Raw genomic sequence first — 22082 nt, forward strand, 5'->3', positions numbered from 1 at the left:
CTTGGCGCTGGCAACTGGTTGTTCGCGGACCATAACGAGCGACCGAATCGTCATACAATTTTTCTTTTTCTTTAGAAATTCTGAAGAAGTAATAAACTTGTCATTTGTCTTGCCTCGGTTACATTTAAATGTACTTAAAGCTGAGAAAACGTTGCAATTTGGGAGAAAAAATTCTCGACGTGCGTGGGGCACGTCATTCCAGCGCAAGGCTGTTGTATCGTTGTTGTTTTCCCATTCAACTCGATACCACATCACCAACTCTCTCGACTACGTAATTTCACGACACGAAGAAGATGTCGGTGAATTGTTTGCGGCTGTGTCCGATTGAAAAAAAAGATGCAGAGTGCGTCGGCCCTACCTGTTGACCCAGGCACGGCCGCCACAAGCGAATTTCGCGAGTCTGCGTGCGCTTTTTCCATCCAGGAGGAAATCAGGTCACGCGCTTTTCATACAAGTATTTCGCCAGTTAACGGCAGTATTTCGTTTTATTCTCTCTTCCTCTCTCTCTCTCTCTCTTTTTTTTCATTTCGCGGCAGCCGCTCGATTGAGGTGTGTCGCATTCTGACGCATGAAAATGGCCCAAAGGGATGCGCCAGCCATGATCGATGCTCCATCCGATCGGAGACTACCGAAACTGCCCGTCAAATAATATATTCATAGCTTCCGGATGGTTGAACGCGACTCTCGAAATCCTCTGCCGCCTCCCACCCCCGTCGCAACCCGCGCCCCTACGCCCGTTGCCACCCCTCTGCAACCACCCTCCATTCCGCGTATCACCCTGCGCCTGCATCCGTACGCAAATCGACTGTCGAATAATTATCGAAAATACACGGCTGAACAGCTTACCTCTCTCTCTCTCTCTCCGTCTATTTTTTTCTGTCGTTCTCTCTTTTTTCCTCGATTTTTTTCTCTATCGTTGGTACCGTTCTCTCGACCAACTAATACAGATTAAAACGAGTATTCGACCGGTGGACGTAGACAGTTGACGGTTTATCGAAATAAAAGAAAGAAGGTTTGCTTATTGCTACGTCGAAAGGTGTAATTCTGAAAAATGAAAACTGAAACTTGTCCCTTTGTGCCTTTTACATTTCTTCTGTTTCCTTTCGTTTTTCTTTTCCTCCCGCGTGCGTCTCTCTTCCTCTACTTTCCACGAAGTAGGATATAGTGTTATTATAGGGGACCGTGTCCCTCTGGCCCAATAAACTCAGTAATATGAGGGACGCAGTACCGTTAGGCCCATAACTGCAAGAATTACTTTATGGGACCGACCTTTGTATATTTTCGCTTACCTTCGCCAGTCACGTGTTCGAAAAGGACACGAAGAGAGTCGACTTTATTATATAAGGGTGCGAAACTAAAGTGGTACACAACCCTAGGTGAAAATGTAGCAAAGATAGTTACTCTGAACCGATCGTATTCCTGCACCATTTTACGAACACGGCTGAGACACGGTCCACCATGATCATCCTCACCGTGGATTTCCAAAATTACGTATAAAGAATAAATAAGAAATAAAATATAGAATATAATATTATTCTCTAACAATATAGAATATATATATATATTTAATATAATAATAAATAAGAATAAAATATTATTGTGTACTGTTATTATTATTATTACGTACAGGATGTCCGATTTTAATCTTTCCGCGCAAAAATGTTTGAAATTTCTTTTTACTTCGATGGGGACATCTTGCGACGAGCATTAGATTTCTGTAGACATTTTTAAGTGGAATTGGATATTGTTTTTTTCCTTTTATGTTTCAAAGTTCGACGTTCTGTAAAAAGATATTAACCCACCCATGTCGAAAAATTATTAATTTGGGAGATATCTTAATTGTAATTTTGTAAAACATATTGCAAACATGAAACACAAGAATATTGTTTCTGCACACAATACATAATAATTAATATACATTATTATTAAGTTACGAAGTATGCTTGTTGTATATTTAATCTCTAGTGCTTAACACTGAAACTCCCGAGACATAAAAGTTTCCATCAGAGATATTAGATTGAGAAAAGAGAAAAGCTTCGCAATGCAATAAATTGCACAAGCTTTTATTTATATAATGTACGAAGGATCGTTTGAATCTCTAGAAACTGTGTTACATCTATAAAATTTCCAAGAGAAATTGCAAATTGGTCATTCTGATCACTTTAGTAATTCTGGTGCTTAAATCTTTTAACGCTAAACCCCTAAATTCTATTAGATACGAGATATCTATTAAATTTTTGATGACGTAAAATTTCAAGTCATATCTCTTTTGAACTTTCTTCATTAATTGGCGAATCTGGCTATTTATAACGAATAATCTTTTTTTAAACAACATTTCGACTCTTCAACGTTTCTAGTTTTTGTATTTATTTATATCATCTTTATACTGAATTCTTTGGAATTCATCAAAATCACCGCTGCATCAACATATGTTCACTTGATTCTGACATAGCGCTGCAGATTGTGAAAAACTCGACTGAAACGAAACAGTTGGTCATTATAAATACGATGTATAAATTTATTATACGTTAATAAGTAATTTGCAAACTAAGTTAATGATTTACAGAAACAAAAGGAACTTTAAACTCTGTTAACCAACTAATGAATAGAAAGGTTGAAAAAGAAAATCTTCTCGCAATATCTAAAGCTTGTTAATCACGGTTAATAGTTATTATAAAAAAATTCGAGTTAATAATAATAATAAGAGCAACGTGAATATAAAAATTGAAAAGTAACGATCAAAAGGCAAATATCGACGAGGATAGAATTTATTTGATTACGTCCAAATGACGAGGTGATTATCGTTGTTACTTCCATCCTTTATTTCAGTTCTGAAATGAGACGATAATTTTCGGCGAATTCCCCGATAATTTTTAAATTTTAATATTTAAGTACCTTTAACCGTGATTTAATTTACAATTAAAGCCGACCCGGCGAATTACAAGTAACGACGAAATTGTAGTACAACCAGTTTCAAAGGATTTTATATTTTAATACTGATGCGATTATCGCAAACAAAATGTTATCCTCTAGGGGTGAGAAGAAGAGAAAAAGAGGGAGGGCGAAGGGGGGAGAGGGGGAGGTTCAGATAACGAGCAGTTTGGATTACAGTGCGAGCGAGATTGGAATAAAGTGTCGACGAGATACGTAACAGAGCAAAAAATGAAAATTCATTAGAAGTTGAAGGGGCAAGTTGGTTATTTACGCAGTCAATGGCGGTAGATATCTTCCGAACGACTTTTTAAATCTTTAATTAACTTCGTCCTGACATTCAATTATCCTTTTAAATGGCATTACGTTTAAACTAGCGAGCACGTTCCAAGGGGCTTTCAAATCATCCGCGGAAGTAATCTGGAAAGTTATGGAGAAACATGGAAACTTAATCGCTAAGTTTCTACCGAATGTTTCTAGCACGTGAATCCCGGGTGAAAAACGAACAGTCCGGGCATACCGGCTCGAAAGTATCCTGTTGGAAGAATTTGAAATTGTCTTCCACGTCGAAATTCCAGTGATTTCTCTGAGAAATTATCGATAGAGTGGGTAGAGTAGTTTCTAGCAAACGACAGTGAAAGAAAAAACGATGTGATACTTGAAAATATTCCATCGAAAGAAATCAAAGAATTATCTGTCGGGTGAAAATTGTTAATAATTTTCTGAGAGAAAAACTGAAAATTACGTAAAAGAGTAAATCGCTTATTTACAAAAAAAAAACAAGAGGGGAAATATTCTATTTGAAAAAATTTGAAATTGTTCTTCACGCCATAATTTTTGCCATTTTACGATTCATCGATTGGAAGTAATGAAAAATTAATAAAAAGAAATGAATCGTAACGTGGGAAAAATATTCTATCGATAAAATCCAAACTTAGTTTTGATATCAAAGATACTTCAACAACTTTTCTGAGAATTCAAAGACTGCACGTATCAAAAAGGTGGATGTTACAGTTTTGGAAGATGTTATTTAAAAATTTAAAAATTTCAAATTATTCTTTTGAAAATGCATGAAATTTATATTTTGTTCAACAGGGATTAAATCGGATAATCTTAAATTAAACTTGATCACAAAATAATTGATAACAGATGGTAATGATTATTACCAAAACTAGATGTGTGTTTTTCATTTCGAAGTATAATCTAAAAACGTTTACACAAGAGATACTGAGGTAAAATTTTCACAGTGACGAATTCGATCAAAAATATATTAGAGGTAAAATTTATTGGAAAATTATTAATCGCAATATTAATGCACGTCAATCAGTAGATTCAACATTTGTTTATTAAACGACTATGTATATATATATATATATATATATATATATATATATATATATATATATATAAATATTTAAATAATATTTCTATATAAATTGTATTTGACATTGATATTTTCAATGGCGGCATATTTTAGTAATTTATTCGTGATGATATTGTTAAATATCTTTTAAACGTTGTACAATCAATTTTTATCATAAACAACTACAAATAATAAAATAACAAGTGGCTCTTTGTTTTATTTATTAAAATTTGTTACTAAAATTTCGTAACAAGCTGTCAACGAAAGGATTTCATCACTGAAAAAATAAATATTTCATCTTCATCAAAAATTATCAATATTCCAGCTGCTGAAAGTAAAGCGATAAAATTCAGTCATACGTTTCTTTCAATCGTTTGAATTTTTCAAGAAATCGAACATGATGTAAAATCATCTTCAAAAGGACTTCACTTTGTGCTTCACGCTTCAAAACGAGATCAAGTGGATCGTTATGTGATACTTTTTTTTGTATCAGTTCAAATTATCGACAATTTTTCGTTGTCGACGGTGCAAATTGCGCTCTTCAATGTGCTTCTGCAGTGTAAATTTTTTGCTTTCTTCAGATAACAAATGTAGAGGCAGAAGCGTACGTCTGAAGGTTTAACCACTTGCGCTGGCAACTGATTGCGGACCATAACGAGTGCTCAAACCTTTTTCCTTCTTAACACATCACTGGATAGAAATTATTCAAAGGTAATAAATTTATCATTTGTTTTGCCTATTTGTGTTTTACTTAAAATATACTTGAAAACCGAGAAAATATTAAAATATTAAATTTTGGAACAAAAAGTTCTCTCCAATAATCTAGAAGTCCAGGAATTTGGCCCATCTCAACCTTTGATTTTTTTTTTATTTCCCCACTTGTGAAACACACTTGCGTTCAAGTTTGAACACCGAGATTCGAGAGACATCCTGTATAATACTGGCTGTTGAGCGAGTTGATGTGACAGACAGGCTGGTTTTTGTCGTACAGACGAAATGCATTCCCTAGGCGGCATACCGGTTCATCTAGATATCGCAATAGGTGGTCCTGTTCGTTGTAATCGGGTAGAAAACTCAATCGCGATCTGACTTTCGCATCGGTAGTTCCACTCATTGTTATTGATTCGATTTTGAATAGGTGGTTACGGATAAAGAGAAAAGATTTGATTTTTCGGTGTACCACAGGGAAACGGTTCGGTTGGTCCTTTTTACAGCCGTTTTTTTTTTTTTTTTTAAATATTATAATCAATCTTCTTATTTTAACCTGCCAAAATATATCACTAGTTGTAAATATAATACATCTTGATCGATTCATATCAACCTATCTGTATTATACTTTTATCTCTGTCAGAAATTATTTCACCAGTATTGAATGTCACAATTATATAAACGAGATCAACGATAGAGTTATTCGTAAATTTATTTATTTTTGTTTCCTTTGTAAATTTGTTTGATTCTAGCGTACGTAAATGAAGCTTGATTTTTAAAATACTTCGTAACATGATAAATCAGAGAACATTCTTAGTGTTAGTTTATTTGTACGAATATTTATAGAATACTCGCGTAATTTCAAGAATTCGTTCAATATTTTTCCATGATTTTATAATTTACGAATATGAAATTATTTCCATGAAACTGTATTTTTGGTAATTTTACGAAATTTCAAGAGACTGAAGTATATTCATAATGTTGTGATAAATTATTGCTCGGTAAACGAGTTATCGAAGGATTAACAATGCAATGGCACATATTCTTGTTTTTTTAATTATTCCATTTCCGCATTTTATTTTCGCGAGTAAGTATGAAAGTATTACACTAAATGATACGAAATTTAATTTACATAGACATAATTATTACACTGTAAATGCTGTAATAAATACAATAGTGTACAAATCCTTCTTGCAGTCATTGTGTAGGTATTGTTATCAGCGAAACATATGAATTATAAATAATAATTACTATAACTATTCTCTCGTTAAATCAACAGATATGTTGAAATGCAATGAATATTAACCTCGTAGTTGTTGTGTAAGTTTAATTGTTTCTTGGTGTTTAAAAGTTACGATCAGGCCGCTGATTTTTACGATATTTTATTTTCAAAGTTTTTTAAACATAGCTAAAATACGTACGAAAATAGTGCTAAAATATCCGTCTCTAAATTTTCCCAATTTAATTTATCCCTTGACGTCAGATTAACGCAGAGGCAAAAAAAAAAAAAAAAGAAAATTAACGCAACAAAGAAACAAATAACAAGTCAATACATTTAATAACAAATTGGTGACATTTGCAAGTTCTTTCATTGACCAGATGAACAGACTAAATTTCTATTCGTGTTGCGTATAACCAACTTTCAAGTGTAGATGTTCGATTTTACGCATTTGAAGAAAATTCTCGTCGATTTGTGAAAACTGGCACAAAAGACAGACAAGAAGGTTAAACTTAATGTAACACCTTTCTTCCACCTGAAAAGTTTGATATTCGACACTTGCGTACTTTCCACAAAAATATATTCGCGTCAATTGTACATGAGTTGCGTGTTTTTTGCAGACGAGTTCGAGGATAAGAGTCGGAAGAGAGGAAAGCCTGCTCGTGCAGCAGGCTGCCGGTTCTTTTGCAAATTAATCGAAGGACTCTTCGTGTGACCCTGCTTTTCTGGGGCACGTGCCCATGGGTATCGGTATTTCGGGGTACGTTAATACCTCACTATCCAGACGGATAGAGAGAGAACAGAGCGAAACATCCACTCCTGTACATTGTTTGCGGCTTGGAATCAATAAAAGCATAGCTTTAGGCGACGGTGGTCACCATGGCAACCAGAGACCCATCCGTGTACCCTGCTTCTCTCTCTCCCTCTCTCTCTCTCTCTCTCTCTTTCTCTCTGCCTTCAACTTCTCTCTCCTCTCCTCTCTCACTCTCTCTATTTTACACACACGCACACGTATACGCACCCTCTCACCCTCGTGTTCTTCTCACAATTTCTCTCTCTCTCTCTCTCTCTCTCTCTCTCGCTGCTTCTCTCCCTTCGAACGTGTATAACATATCTACCATCTTCTTCGTCCTCTTTCTCTGTCTCGGAGAACGTTCGCCTCTCTCCATTTTTCCCACCGGTTTCGTACTCTCGAATCTCTCTGTTTCCATTATTTCCTCGTCTTTTTAACTTTGATCCTCGCGCAAGTAATATCCAGCTTTCTGTTCCCCCCCACCCCCCTTCTGTCTAAGTTCGTCCTTTTTCACTGTTCCTCCGAATTTTTTCTCTGACCTCCGCTTTTGTATCTCAATTCTAGCTATCTGTCTCTTCCTTTTTTCGTTTTCTCAACTTCAATCCTCCCATCCTCGTTCGTTTTCATAATTTCTCAATCGTTCTTCTTCGTCCTCTTCTCTAGACTCACTTCCTTTCTTTTTCTCTCCACTTTCCGATTATTTTTGCAGCTTTTTAACCTCGAACTGTTGCACGAGTAACACCCAGTTCTCTATTTCTTAGATCATTCTTTCCCCGTTTTCTCCACTTTTGTATCCTGAGTTTCTCCCTCTTTTTCTGTTATTTTTTTCTTTCAAACTTTGCACACTAACTTTGTCAATCTCTGTCTTTTCTCTCTCTTTCTCTTTTGATTATTTTTTTCTTTTCTTTTTGTAAATTGTAAATTTTCTTTCACAGGTAACATTCAATTCTTCATTTTTCTCGCTATACCTACTTTCGCGTATTTTTCTCTTCTCTCTATCTTCGCTCCTCTATTCTCCATTTCGTTCCTCCTCACGTTTTTCATCCCCCTTTTTTCGCTTATTTTAGGTAGGACTAACCTCTGTTATCTTTCTATCTCTCTTTCTCTCTGTTTTCGCACGCTACATCTTCCCTTTCCACCATTTTCTCCTCCCTTTTACTCGGTCACCCTCTGCCTATTTCATCTCCGTTTCTGTCAAACGCCGTACTTTCGCTATATCTCGCTGTACATCTCTCTGTTTCATTCGTCTTCGCATTTTTCATCACCCTTCTTCCTCTGCCCACGCATGCCCCCAACGAACGCACGAACCTTTGTTTTCTGAAACTCTCGTTCAACTCAACGCACGTACATACATTATACATGTACATATATACATTACAGCTAGTTTTTTTTCTTTTTTTTTTTTTTTTTTTTTTTTTTGTTGTCAATTGTCTCTTTGTACTTGAAACTCTTTTAAGCACGTTTCTCTTTCGTATCGATCCTTTGACCTTTCGATAATTGCCTTCGAAATTGACTTGGCGTTCACCTTCCTATCGCTGCGCTCGAGTTCAAGTTTTTTTTTTTTTTTTTTTTTTTTTTTTTAAATGCAGCGGGTCATGGAAGTATTTTGAAAAGAAAGGAATATTTTGAAATTTCACTACAATGTTAACGCTATAACGAGCTGCGATTTTATTTGAAGCATGTGTGTCGTATATGAAATGAAAAAAATTTTCGTTTCACTCGAATGAAGTGATTTAAACCGATTAGGTTTCGTGATTCACCCTGCATACACATTTACAAAATCATTTGGTATGTATGAAGAATACTTCGAAGAATTGAATTTGACAGTAGTCTAATGATTTTGTATTTTCTGATAGACTAAGTGAAAGTTGCAGGATATTTATTAGAAACGTAAAAATGCATCATACTCTGATAACGCCAACGAAATATCAGCACTTTGTTATTTTATTATTGGAAATTTGATAGAATAACAGGATATTTGAAAAAAAGAGCGAATAAGAAAAGTCTATACCTTCATTTTCGGCCAATTTTTTATCTTGATGGACTATTCGGCGTATCTCATAATTTTAGAGGAAAAAAATGAGCCATCATAGTAAACTGCGATGTAATGAAATTTAATATAGCAAAGTGCAGCTAACGCAATGTAAAGTATATACTGACAATGAAATAACTCGAAAATATTTTTCAACATGCATTTTTCTCAAAAAAAAAAAAAATATATATATATATGTCTATATTAAACATATATCGAATATATAAATTTAAATCAAAAGTTTAAATTGCAAGATAATTTATTAAAATACGTGGTTTACACCTTTATTATAAATTATGGTTAAAAAGAAATTTCAAAGATTTATTTAAATATTATTTTTGTCATTTCTCCTGTCTAAATTCATTTACTATCCAGTCATTGATAAAAATTAAAAGAATTCAAATATTTATACTATAATAAATTACTGTAATAAATTATTTTTATTGTAAAATTTTGTTGTGTGCTTCTGATTTATACGTAGAATTGTTTTACTATTCTATACACCAGAAATTATTTTATTCAATAATATTACATTTTGGACTTTACGATTTGGTGGTGATATAAAGTATATAATATATAACAATTATAATGAACTATGTAGTAAAATACTATTGCTCTGTCTTTTAATAATTTAAATTTATGATCTTGAATTTATTCCAGAAAAAGCTAGTTCTAATTGGAATTTGTATATTGGTTATATTATATAACATGAAATATTATATATACATAACATGAAATATTATATTATTATTATTATACTATATTAAATATAAATATAATCCTAGTAAATTTTGTCATTATATTATTATTGTATTATTACAATGTATTACTGTATCGTTAATTTCTATAATTATACATTATTTATGGTATCATATTACATTGTAATTTGCAATTTGGTTAAATTCAAATATGATTATCAAATACAAATCAACCAAAGTATTCGAAAAGTAATGCCCTTTTCGATTTTCAATCCCTTAAGCACTCACTGAATTTTTAAAAATCTTCCTTACTTTGTTACTCTTACTTTGTTTTCTTATTATACTACAACCAGCTTTATTATTTGCTTTATTATTCTACGAATGTTCATCAGTTCCATAGAAACACTATTTTCCAAAAGAATGTAAAATTTTACAGCGTTAACGAGTACAATGTTACGAAGGTAGACCTTAAGGGATTAATCTTAGTTTCGAAAGATATTGTAATTTACTATAATTATATTTATATAGTTTACTATAATTATATTTATAAAATAGTATTAAAATAGTATTAAAATAGTAATAGTAATAATATTTATAAAATATAATTATATAAATATTTATATTATATTTATGTAATTATATTTATAAAATTTACTATAATTATATAGTTTAATAGTTTATATTTATATAGTATAATATTACTATAGTAGTATTTATTACAATCATAATTATAATTATATTTATATTTATATAGTATAATATTATATAGTATAAAATTTACTACAATTACATTTAATATAGTATAGTAATATAATATTGTTAATAGTTTATATTTATATAGTATATATAATATAGTTTAATAGTTTATATTTATATAGTATAATATTACTATAGTAGTATTTATTACAATCATAATTATAATTATATTTATATTTATATAGTATAATATTATATAGTATAAAATTTACTACAATTACATTTAATATAGTATAGTAATATAATATAACCGATATACAAATTCCAGAAATAGTATCGTTTCCGAGATGCAAAATTCGAAAGCAAATTATCCCGCTTCGCGAAGGTACGACGGGCGAGCAACTCCTCGAATACGCAAACTCCGTCGAAGAACGTCGATAAATGTCACGCGTTTTGCGGAAGTGAGAGCCCAGTTGAAAACAACTGTCGAAAAGATCGACCAATTAAAAAAAAATATATATATATATACACACACATACACACATATATATATATATATATATATCGAACGGAAGTTCGACCTTCGTTCATAGAACAATAACCGGGAGATCGTCCAGAAGATCCAGGTAAAGAAGAACAGCACGTTCTGCTTATTAATTTAACTAGACGTATTAAATTCGTACGATTCAAGTTGAACAGGGAGTTTCATTCGGTCTCGTCTCGAGTTAAGGTTAGGTTAGGATAACCTAATCCGAGGCGAAATAGAGGGTTGGTTGCAACTTCCTCGATTCGAGATTGTCGTTTCGATAGTCACGGATGCCGGGGATCGAGAGACGGAGAGCGGGTTGTTCGAAAGAGTATACTACAAATCCTGAAAAGTGTCGGGACATTTGCACATTCTTGAAAACAATTTTATTAAAAGCAGTTGTTTCATTTACAATTTCGTTTCTGTCCTTGTCTATCGTTGCATCGTTGTTGTATCTTTGCTTTTACACGAGGAACAAAGTTATTCGATATCGCGACTCAACGAGATCATCTTTCGATTTATTTCGAGATTCGTAGATTGTCGATACTTTTCACAGTGAGAGTATACATTTTTTGAATGTAGATATAATTTTGTTCAACAACTATCTGTGAGAAAAACGTGAAAAGGAGGACATTGCTTCGTGTCTTTTCTCGTCTCTCGTGTGAAAATTGAACTTGAAACATGTCTTCAAACTAATAATTTTTAAACAGGACTGTCTTGATATTATCGCTGCAATGATTTCTAACAATTAATTATTATTTTATTATTATTTTTTCTAATCTACGTCCGTACCTCAGTCTGACGATTAATAGTTAATATCCGATACAGCTGACATTCTCAATAGCGTACACGTTACATGTGTCGAATATAATGACACGGTATATTTGAATAAATATTACGCGCATACTCTCGATCCAGATTCTCGATCCGAGCGATATTCTGCGGGAAAAATCTACGAGCGGTCACAGGTCCCCTGTAAGGCGACACAGGTACATATGGGCTCTTTCAGTGAATGGGCCAAATGATATAAATTATTTATAGATTTCGACACCAAAGCGCGGGGAGGGAATCAAGGGTGTTCTGTTCCAACTGGGGTGTATACTCCTGGGGGGGTCCACTTGCATCAAAAGCCCCTTGAGGCCCCCTCAACATATGCATTTTCACTCGACCACCGTAAGCTTATATAAAATTGATTCCTAAGTACCCTGGATTCCTGTCAATCTCGCTTGTCTTTTAACACCTATCTCGCGTATTTGTTTGTTCTCCACGCAAATCTTCGAATGTTCAATTCGAGCGCAAACATGACTGGAACGCGGCACTTTTGTTTGCTCGTCTCTTCCTGTTGGCACTTGTTCAAAAACGACCGACGGTATACTTGGCTGTCCCATCTTTTAGATCGTAGAAATTTTCAATTAATTTCATCCTCGTCGAAATTTTTACGTGTTTATAATATTGGTTGACTGGGGGTAATGATGTATACTCTCGTTAAAAACCTTGGAGCACATCAGGAAACTAAAACTATTGACAATTAAAATATTAGTTAGAGAAATTAGTATGCGAGGAATAGGAAAAAAGATTATAATTTTGTTCATTATAAAAGATTATAATATTGTTCGTTACGAATACGGTTGTAAATTTGTCAAATTTCTCTGGAATGTTATGAATTAATCATTTTAATCACTTTAGCGGTTCTAATGTTAACCAAATGAATATTCTACTTACGATACTTCAACACTACTTTAAAATATCGGAACTGTTGAATTAAAATTGAAACTTGTTTAGATATGAAACACAACTGGTTCTTGGTCGATTGTTATATTAATTTAACAAAGCTACCTTCATTTTAAATTAATTTTTTCTAGTCATTCTAGAGTTTTACTTATTATTTTTAATAATACACACGAATGTGGACACTTGTCTTGATAAATTGATTTGCTGAAGAAAAAATAACTAAAACATGAATGTACAGATTCTCAGTTGTTTCTTTTTTTTTTTTTTTAAGAAACGACACTAAAAAAAAATTATATGAAAATTATATTTCATATCATTAGACAAGTACATTGTTGCCCATAGTCGAATTTTACTTTATCCGAGTGTCAGAGACTGAATTAGACGGAATGCATATATAGACACTCTCAGTGTACATGTTTCATAGGGGTTTCACCGATCGCAAAGTTCCTGACGAGTGATGTGTAGCAAATTTGAAGACGGGCCCAGAGCATCGTGCGCTGCGCCCCCCGGGGTCCAATCTAAATCAATGGGCTTGTGGGTAATCGCATAATAATTACTAGAACCCCCTCTACCGTCCATCTGTCGCTAGCCAACGGGTGTTCAGCCCCTACAAGTGGCAGTGTGCAATGTCACGGCAACATAGACGATCGGCAAGTCTCAGCAGGTCCTATTGTCGCTGGCCATTGAAAAAAAATATCACGCAGCGTCGGCTGAGTTTCTCAGTTTTCACGCGTTGCTTGAAATTTTTATTGTTTGCGATGATTTCGTCAGGTTTGGCCATCGCGTCGATGAAATACTCGATTTTTTTAAACATTCTCTCCCAACTATGTTAAACCTTAAAAGAATTATTTCTCTGCGAGTAACTTTTTCTATAAGTTACCTTGTTATTTTAAGTATTGAGATGAAAACGATACGTTTGGAAACAAAATTAATAAAGTATTTGAAATGGTTCGTTATTTCAGATAGAACTTGTCCAACACTGTTATAAGTAGGAAAAGAATAGAATTAAATTTTGTCGTGAAATTCAAGATACACAAGTACTAGTGTTAGAGATTTTCATAAGTAGAATTGAACAAAGAGATAAAATAATATTTATAGTTTTCATTTAAGATTAATTATATAATTTATGTGCTATCACAATCATAATTACAATAATATGGCGAAGTTTAATATAGTATAATCTTCATGAAGATTCCAATTTGTCTCAATAAAAGAAATCCCTGCAACGATTACGAGAGAATCATCGTTTTTAAACTGTTTCAGACGAACAAATGATAACTACAATTCTGATCGGTTTATGTGTGGGATTTTCTGATGGTTTACGTGGACCTCATCATCCACGAAGCCCTGTCTCTCACCACCATTACGCCCCGCAGAAAGATGTTAAAATAACACAAGATGCGGAACTACTACAGGATGCTACGTTAGTTAACACTTAACTCATTTACACGAGTATCATAATTTTGTTTAAGTATGTGTTCGTTGTTTCACCTTATTATTTATTTTTTTATTCTAGCGTTAAACTTCCACGCAACTTTGAATTTAATCTCGATGCGCCTTGATCTCGTTAGAAAGTTCGTTTCGACGATCTCTTTTATTTGTTAATTACTTTTTTATATACCTTACTGCTTGCTCTACAATTGATTTATATTCGTAAAATTTTGAATAGTTTGTCTATAAATACTTGTTATAAAATTTAGCAGAAGGGATTTCAAAACCAAATGTGTCCGCGTGGTATAATTAGATTGTACCATTTCATTAAAAATTAAAGTTGTATTTCTATATAATTGTTAAAACTGGCAATGATACACATTATTCATTTTTATTGAGAATATTCCAGAAGTTGTTATACGGAATTTTCTGACTTAGAAGATAGTTGAACAATGTCTAATAATTATTTTTAGAGAATATCTAGGACTCTGAAAATTAATAAAAAAAACATTTTTAAAAATAATGATGCGTTCGAATTTATATTATTTGAATTATTTATATGATTATAGAGATGGAATAGTTGCCAAATAGCCAAGTCTGTCATTGTATGATTATTCAAAGTATTTTTAAAAACTTACATACATTTCAGAAATATTATATCACCTATTATATGACCATTTGTACTTATTGTTAAATATTACATAATTTTTCCTCACGTAGAATTATCATTTCTTCCGTTGTTCTTCGAACCTCGTTTTAATCGTAAATCAAAGAATACATAAAAAAATTTATTTATTCAACACTCCAGTAACAGATACATTATTTTTTGCAGTCAGTTGTTTTCTGAATTTACAGTATTATTTGTCTTATACATGTCTGCACTGCTTTTGTACTTTGGTATTTTAGTTATTAATGGTGCAAAATGTGCAAAAATTCGAAATATAAATATAAAATTTCAGCCACTTGAAAGAAGACATGGGGTCAATGGCAGAGCAATTGGACTTTTCGAATATGACCGAACAGGAAATCGAATTTCATTACTTTAAGTACGTCTGTAATATTAATAAAATATTAATAATTTACAGTGATAAAGTAAATCATTTTTGACATACACATACAATTGCAGATCAGTATAGATATATGCTCGAATATTTTTTTGTGATGTGTATTTTTTTTTTTACATATCTCACCATACGAAGTAATTATGTATGCTTGTACTTGTACATCAAAATTCTTTGTTCTTTAATTTTCACCAATAGTTATGGTTCGACACGTTTTATAAATAATTATAAATATAAAAATGATCGATGTTATCTATGGTAAATTTACAATGGTAATTTTATCAATTCAAAAGATCATAACAGCTGTATTAATCGTAGAATTCATGATATCGACAATAATGCTAAATTGGATGGATTAGAGATTCTTTATGCCATTCAACATACCTTTCACGAGAACAGACTCGCCGAAGCTGAACGTGAAAGTTCGAGTGAAAATATCAGAACTATGGAGTACCAAGATGATTTGCCTTGGATCGTAGGTATGTATAACTACAATTATTATATTTCCAGATTAATATTTCATATAGAAATATCATTAAAAGATACTAAATAAATGATACTGTCATAAAATCAAAATATCACAAAATGTTAAATATTTAACTAATATGAAATTCATATTTTCATTGTATTTTTTAATCAATTGGAATTTCCTTTTGTAGAAATAGAAAATTCGACTTGATGTGTTCTTCTCCTGTAATCTTTGTATATGAACATATTTCTTGGCTGTTTAACACTTTACAATCTGAAACTACATGTGTTTTTCTTTTTTGTTTTTAATAATTGAAATATCCTACTTCATAGAGCAGTCTAGATACATAAAGATACAAAAAACTGAAAATGTAATAATTATTTTTTTTTTATAAAGAACTTGTAGATAGAGTACTGAGGGAAGATGACTTGGATCATGATGGATATCTAGGATATATTGAATATGTACTTGGAAGACAAAGAGATCACATTGCTCAAGCGAAACGGAATACCAAATTGGACAATTAAAAGTACATCTCATGCAATGCCTTTGGTCAATATATGAATATAAAAGATATATGAATATATGAATATATAAAAGAATTCTATGTAACACAAATTTATGCTGAAAACATATACGAAATAAGATTTTTTGTTTCTTTCTAATCAACTTATGTATAACATTGTCTTCTACTGAAATGTACAAATACTGTAATTTTTAATACAATCAATTTTAATCTGTAAAACAGTATATCGTTTATTTTGTTCTTTTCTTATTTAAAAAAATATAAAAAATTCACGATACAATTATTAATTTCATTTATTATGTTATATCGTTTTAATATTGTGTAAATACACAAACATTTAAAAAATTATATTATAAAGATGTATTTAGATAATGTAATACATATTACATGTATACGCATATCAAATTGCACTATCAATACTTTTAGGAATTTTTGAGTTTTGATATTTGTATGTTTATTCATTTTTTTTACAAATTATTTCAAATGTACAATTATTCCAAAACACATAATGGGTTGTCTGTTACAATAAGACTTTTTTCCCAAAGATCCTTAGCTATCTGTACCTGTCAAATACAAATAAATGTTAAATTATCTTTTCAATAGATATAATGAAAAACATCGTACACTTGAGCTTTTCATATCCGAATATTCATTATCAAATGTTCTGTTACTAATTTAATTAAACTATAAAGTCTAAGTTTAACTAAGGCACGAAAGGTCTACCTATTATAATATTAACTTTTTACCTTATTATCTTCACCATCAATTGGCAAATCTTCTACGCGTATAAATTCAGGATATCGCAATATCATATCTTGAATAGCAGGTATAAACTCTTCACCAACTTCTAAAAATTGTGGTTCATACTCGTGATATTCCTTGGAATTTTCAGTTGAATAATATATCCTAAATGTCTCATTTTCTTTAATTAACCTACGCGACGAATAACATTTTTAAATAACGTTTTCGTTTCGATATAAATTTTGAAATAAATTTATAAATAATTAGTATTACAATTCTTGCTAGACCATACCTTATACAATGAGATCTTAATAATCGAATTCTTGTATCAGGTTCTATCTCTACTCTGTTTTCAACAATTCCATTTTCAATCATCTGTTCACCATCTTGAACAACAGAACATCTCTGTTCATTTTCAGAAAGAACAGGTGGTAAAAAGTCATGAATGTGATTTTTTGCCATTAAATCTGCTGCTTTGTCTATATCAATGTATTCTATTAATTTACTGAATAAATATTTTATATTTTCTTTAAATTCATCTTTGGTACTGTTCTGAATTTCAGAATAGGCAAATCCACATTGTCTCCAATAATTAATAGGCAATCCCTTTCGAAATTCACTATCTGTTTCTATAGCAGCTGTTAATGCATTTGGAAGCAACTTTTCCAAAAAGTCACCCCAACTATTTTTTTGGTAAACACTTAGTGTAATGTGAAGACTATGTGTATCATCAATAGTTTCACCCTGATGAATCGTTCCTCGTGGAAAATATAACAAATCTCCTGCATTTACAACCGTATCTAATATAGGTTCACCAATCTCGGATTGTGAAAAGTTTTTTGAAGAATATCTTGCTAAGTATTCGTTTTCGTTTCGTGGTTTATACAATCTCCATCTCTTTTTACCTTCAATTTGTAATATAAAGGCTTCAATATCATCATAATGTGGTGCAAAGCCCTGACTATTAGGAGGTGTTAAATAGGAATTTGCACCAACAAAGCAGCCAAAAAATTCCTGAAGTGTAGCTGGAAAGTATCGATAAATTACGTTATGTTTGGTAATGATATACAGAAATTAAATAGAAATTATATTTTCTAGAGTAGAAAACTATACTAAATAGAAACTAAATTTTCCACTAGAAAGTTATGTTCTTATTTGAAAAAATTGTTGAGTGATGAATATTCCTTTTCAAGAGAATACCGTTTAATGAATGTAATTTTGGTATATATGTTTGTGGATTCAACATTCTAACAGAACATCCATTCATATAATAATCCCAAACGACACTTGGAACTGCACGGCCAGCAGGATTATGCGTTTCCCTTACGCCATTTTCATACGAGGTAATATCAATATTTTTTGTAAATAAAATATGAGATTCCCTCAATATGGAATCTAACATTGGAGTAGACATAAGTAATTTGTAATATTTGGGAAAATTTCTCTTAATATGAACAGGTGTCTTCTCCCAATTCTTTCTGGAGCAAGAAATCATTCACAAATTCATTAAATTAATTATTATTGATTACAAATAAAATGTAACTATTCTAAACTTACTCAAAAAAGTCTTCTACTTTCATAGGATGTATTAACCATTCAAATACTGAGCGACTTGTTGTTAACGGATTCTTATGATTTTCTTCAGTTATGTTACAATTAGTATTAGCAGTCTCTTGAGTATCCTGTCTTGTTAATCTTCTGTTTTTAATTCGTTTTTGTTGCTTTTGTTTAATGCATTTCATTTTTGCAATACCTGTAGTTGTCATTAAGACAGAACTTCTTAATTTTTTTTTTGATTCAATTTTCTTTGAACAAGAAATTTGTATTTCTTTATCTTCTTCTTTCTGTATTGGCTTTTGAATTGATTTACTTTTCTTAGAAGTTCTAGATGAAATTTTGTTTACATTTTGAATTTCATTTATCTTCAGAGCTTTCTTTGTTTCTTGAGTCTTTTTATGCACAGATGTCTGTTTTTCCTTTTCCTGCACTTTCAATTTTGCGTCATTCTTTAAAACTATTCTTTTATCTGAGGAACTGTGTTTTCTCTTTAATTTTTTTGAATTTGACGATAATTCTGCATTTTTGCGCTTCATAGCATACATTGCAAATGCAGATATTGGTTCACGGTACTTAAGCATCTGTAAAAATGTAATAATAAAATGATATTTGTGAATAACAATTTAATTAGTATAATACTTTATAATAGTATATTTTATATCATTCAATATTTTCCTTAACCTATATTTTTTTTTTTTTAACTCATGTCAATACAAAACTGTTGTATTATATGTTTAAATATAATAATAAAAATATACAAATATAACAATAAATAACTACAACATATATTTAATTTACATATTGTAGATAATGAAATAATTTATAGTATAATGATAATTTATAAGTTATAAATAGATAATGTAACCGGTGAATAATAGGTTATGTTGTAATGTTTCATTAACATGTTCATAGAATGTTTGAAATTTTGTAATATTACCGTGAAACATATGTATATCGATAAACTTTGTAATGATGATTTGATTAAATTCAATAATTGGTTAATACTATTGCTATCATTAAAAAAACTCTTAAATTGAATTTATCACTGTCACAACACGTGGTTACGACTGTACGTCATATTGAAATAAAACAATAAAAGTTGACATTAATTTAAACATCTATTTGAAAGCGATATTCAATTCACAATTTTTTTCAAAATTTCATTATTTAACAAATTCTTCATTTCATCATCTAAATTAAAATTCAGATTAATATTCTTGTGTTAACTAATAGAAAAGTTTCTTCATAGAAAAGTAGTGATATTTAAATAATAAATACGTATTGAATGATAAAATATATTATTGCTTTATTGTCGCTTATTATTATTTAAATTTATAGTTTAATAAAAGAAGTCATAATACATCATAATTCATTATTAAATTGTGCTCTTTTAGCAGCGAATTCAAAATACCGATCCTTAAGTTCAAATAGTGATACCACCATTGACTAAAGGATAGGATAGATTGGACATGAAATGGAACTTCGTGTCTCAAGGTCTACAATACCGATCAGCAAAAAAAAATTACGTCGGTATAGTAGAACTCTAATTTCAGACATTATGAGAAAAAACCCTTTTGTAAAAATGTTTTATATTATTGTAACACTGATGTTGAGATCTGAACTTGACAAACATCAAGCTCGTCTCTCAAGGATAGACCCAACCGATCTATCCAAACGAAAATGAACACACTTTAGGAATTCATGTGTGTTTTTTTTGCAACTTAGCTGCAATTATAGCAATACTCTAAAACATATCCATATTACAATTTTTGAAGCAAAGTTGTGATTTTTTAACTCCATAATTTGCAACTCCATAATACATATTGTAATAAATCATATTATAAAGCGAGAAAATAACGCCACACAGCGTTGAAATGTAACATTATATAAATGTAATAAACACCTATGACTTTGAAGTTATTTTTGTGATATTATACAAGATTATATACAAGATTTAAAAGAAAAACTAGCTGAAGTGTTTTTAAAATTATCAAATAAGAAAATTAAAGACAGAAGACAAAATTAAATAGTATTATATGTCTAATATTTCTGCATTAATGCAGTTGTAAATGAGAAATTATTTTACCACTTTTTGCGGAGGATTATTTATAAAATATAATATTATACAGTAAATATTTTACTCTTTTTTGAACTGACAAAATTTCCTAGTTTTTTATACTGTCAGTATTAGTATAAAAATCGTTTCTAACGTCTAGAATTAAATGAAATCTTTAAGTAGTTTAATTTCCACATGATACATTATTTCTGAGATTTTTACAACATTGAGAATTTTCACAAAAAATTGTGTTTTAAAAAAATTGTAGATATTGTAAATATAAAAAAAAAAGTTTATTTGCTGCACAATGTAACATTTTAGGTACAAGTAACGTCGTCAAATTGTTATTGTATTATTTTATTATTTTATTCCACTATTAAATTATTTTTTTTATTATTCCACGATGAATATGTTTTACACAGCTAACATCCAAAGTGGATTAAAAATTCTGTATTTCTTACATTCTTTTTTATTTTAACTGCCTTATGAAAATTAAAAATCGATAGAAAATGAAAAAAATGTAATCTCAAAGATATATCGGACATTTTATAAGTTGGAATGATATACATATATATTATTTAAATTTACAACTTTTCCATTAATGTTAAAGTATTATGTCTTTTGAAAACTATGGTAATATTATTTACAAAAGAGCGGGAAAGCTTACTACGCAGAATGTATTAACCAATTATTGAAAAATATTGAAATACGAAAATCCGATATCAAAGTACCGCTGAAATTACAAAAAGTGTACCAACATGTATTTTAATGATCTTTCGCGTCGGTTTTTTCGATTGTATATTTAAATTTCTTTCGTCGCAGAACTTTATTGTTGTATTTTCATTGCTTCTTATATTTTATTTATTACATATATGTGTCCTTATTTGACAAATTTTTAGTTTCTTCGCATAATTGTTCGTAGTAATTAATAAAATAGAACAACACAAAGATGTAATCATTAATTTACACTAAATATGTACCTTTACTTGTATATTGACATTATACATGATTTTAGAATCATAGGCTTTTCGTTTTTATTGTAAATCGTCTATGTACATATACATTATATCCAATAATCGAAATATAAAGCGATGAAATGAGGTAAAAGTGTATCTTTTATATAAACGATATATGTATTATATATGTATATCCGTAAGAAGAAAGGAAACGTACTGTGAATGTACTAGAAAATCGAATAATTGTCTCTCGGTCAATGTACAATATTTAATTTTTTAATATCGAACGACGATTAATTATTATTAAATCAATGCAGAAGCTAAATATTATAGATATGTCAAGAATGAAGTTTAATCGTTCATGACATGTGTTGTATCGCCGAAGTTATTGATATTGAAAATTATTTCTGTTAAACATTTATAAATATACTCTATACTATATATAATATATATATATATATGTACGTGTATATAGATATAGATGTCGACAGATTTGTATCTTACGATTAATAAATAACATTCTTTCCCGGCATTTTGATAAAACTTTTTAACAGATAAATTTAAGTACATACTTTCAGTGTGCAACCG

General features: G+C 30.8%; 2 protein-coding genes across 4 annotated transcripts; one reads left to right on the forward strand and one right to left on the reverse strand.

The window, feature by feature from the left end:
• Positions 1-4539: 4539 nt before the first annotated feature.
• LOC122538671 (multiple coagulation factor deficiency protein 2 homolog) lies at positions 4540-16403 on the forward strand. Of its 2 annotated transcripts, none has more exons than XM_043672929.1 (5): positions 4540-5005; positions 13961-14120; positions 15088-15174; positions 15508-15668; positions 16055-16403. In XM_043672929.1, exons 2-5 carry the CDS (start codon positions 13969-13971, stop codon positions 16183-16185), a joined length of 531 nt encoding a protein of 176 aa, XP_043528864.1. In that variant the 5' UTR covers positions 4540-5005; positions 13961-13968; the 3' UTR covers positions 16186-16403. The 2 variants fall into 2 exon arrangements, with proteins under 2 accessions (XP_043528864.1, XP_043528863.1); XM_043672928.1 differs by lacking the exon at positions 4540-5005 and adding an exon at positions 10912-11066.
• Positions 16404-16535: 132 nt separating this feature from the next.
• On the reverse strand, positions 16536-19870 carry LOC122538670 (ribosomal oxygenase 1). 2 transcript variants are annotated; one of them, XM_043672925.1, is made up of 6 exons: positions 19844-19870; positions 18483-19063; positions 18126-18403; positions 17218-17950; positions 16931-17117; positions 16536-16747 (listed from the first exon to the last, which is right to left on the reverse strand). In XM_043672925.1, the coding sequence occupies exons 1-6, from the start codon at positions 19853-19855 to the stop codon at positions 16676-16678; spliced, it is 1863 nt and encodes a 620-aa protein (XP_043528860.1). In that variant the 5' UTR covers positions 19856-19870; the 3' UTR covers positions 16536-16675. The 2 variants fall into 2 exon arrangements, with proteins under 2 accessions (XP_043528860.1, XP_043528861.1); XM_043672926.1 differs by lacking the exon at positions 19844-19870 and adding an exon at positions 19420-19586 and having other exon boundaries at positions 16537-16747.
• Positions 19871-22082: the final 2212 nt, after the last annotated feature.

Source organism: Frieseomelitta varia, unplaced genomic scaffold (genome assembly GCF_011392965.1).
Source record: "Frieseomelitta varia isolate USP_RPSP 00005682 unplaced genomic scaffold, Fvar_1.2 scaffold_171, whole genome shotgun sequence".
Taxonomy (NCBI): Eukaryota; Metazoa; Arthropoda; class Insecta; order Hymenoptera; family Apidae; genus Frieseomelitta; species Frieseomelitta varia.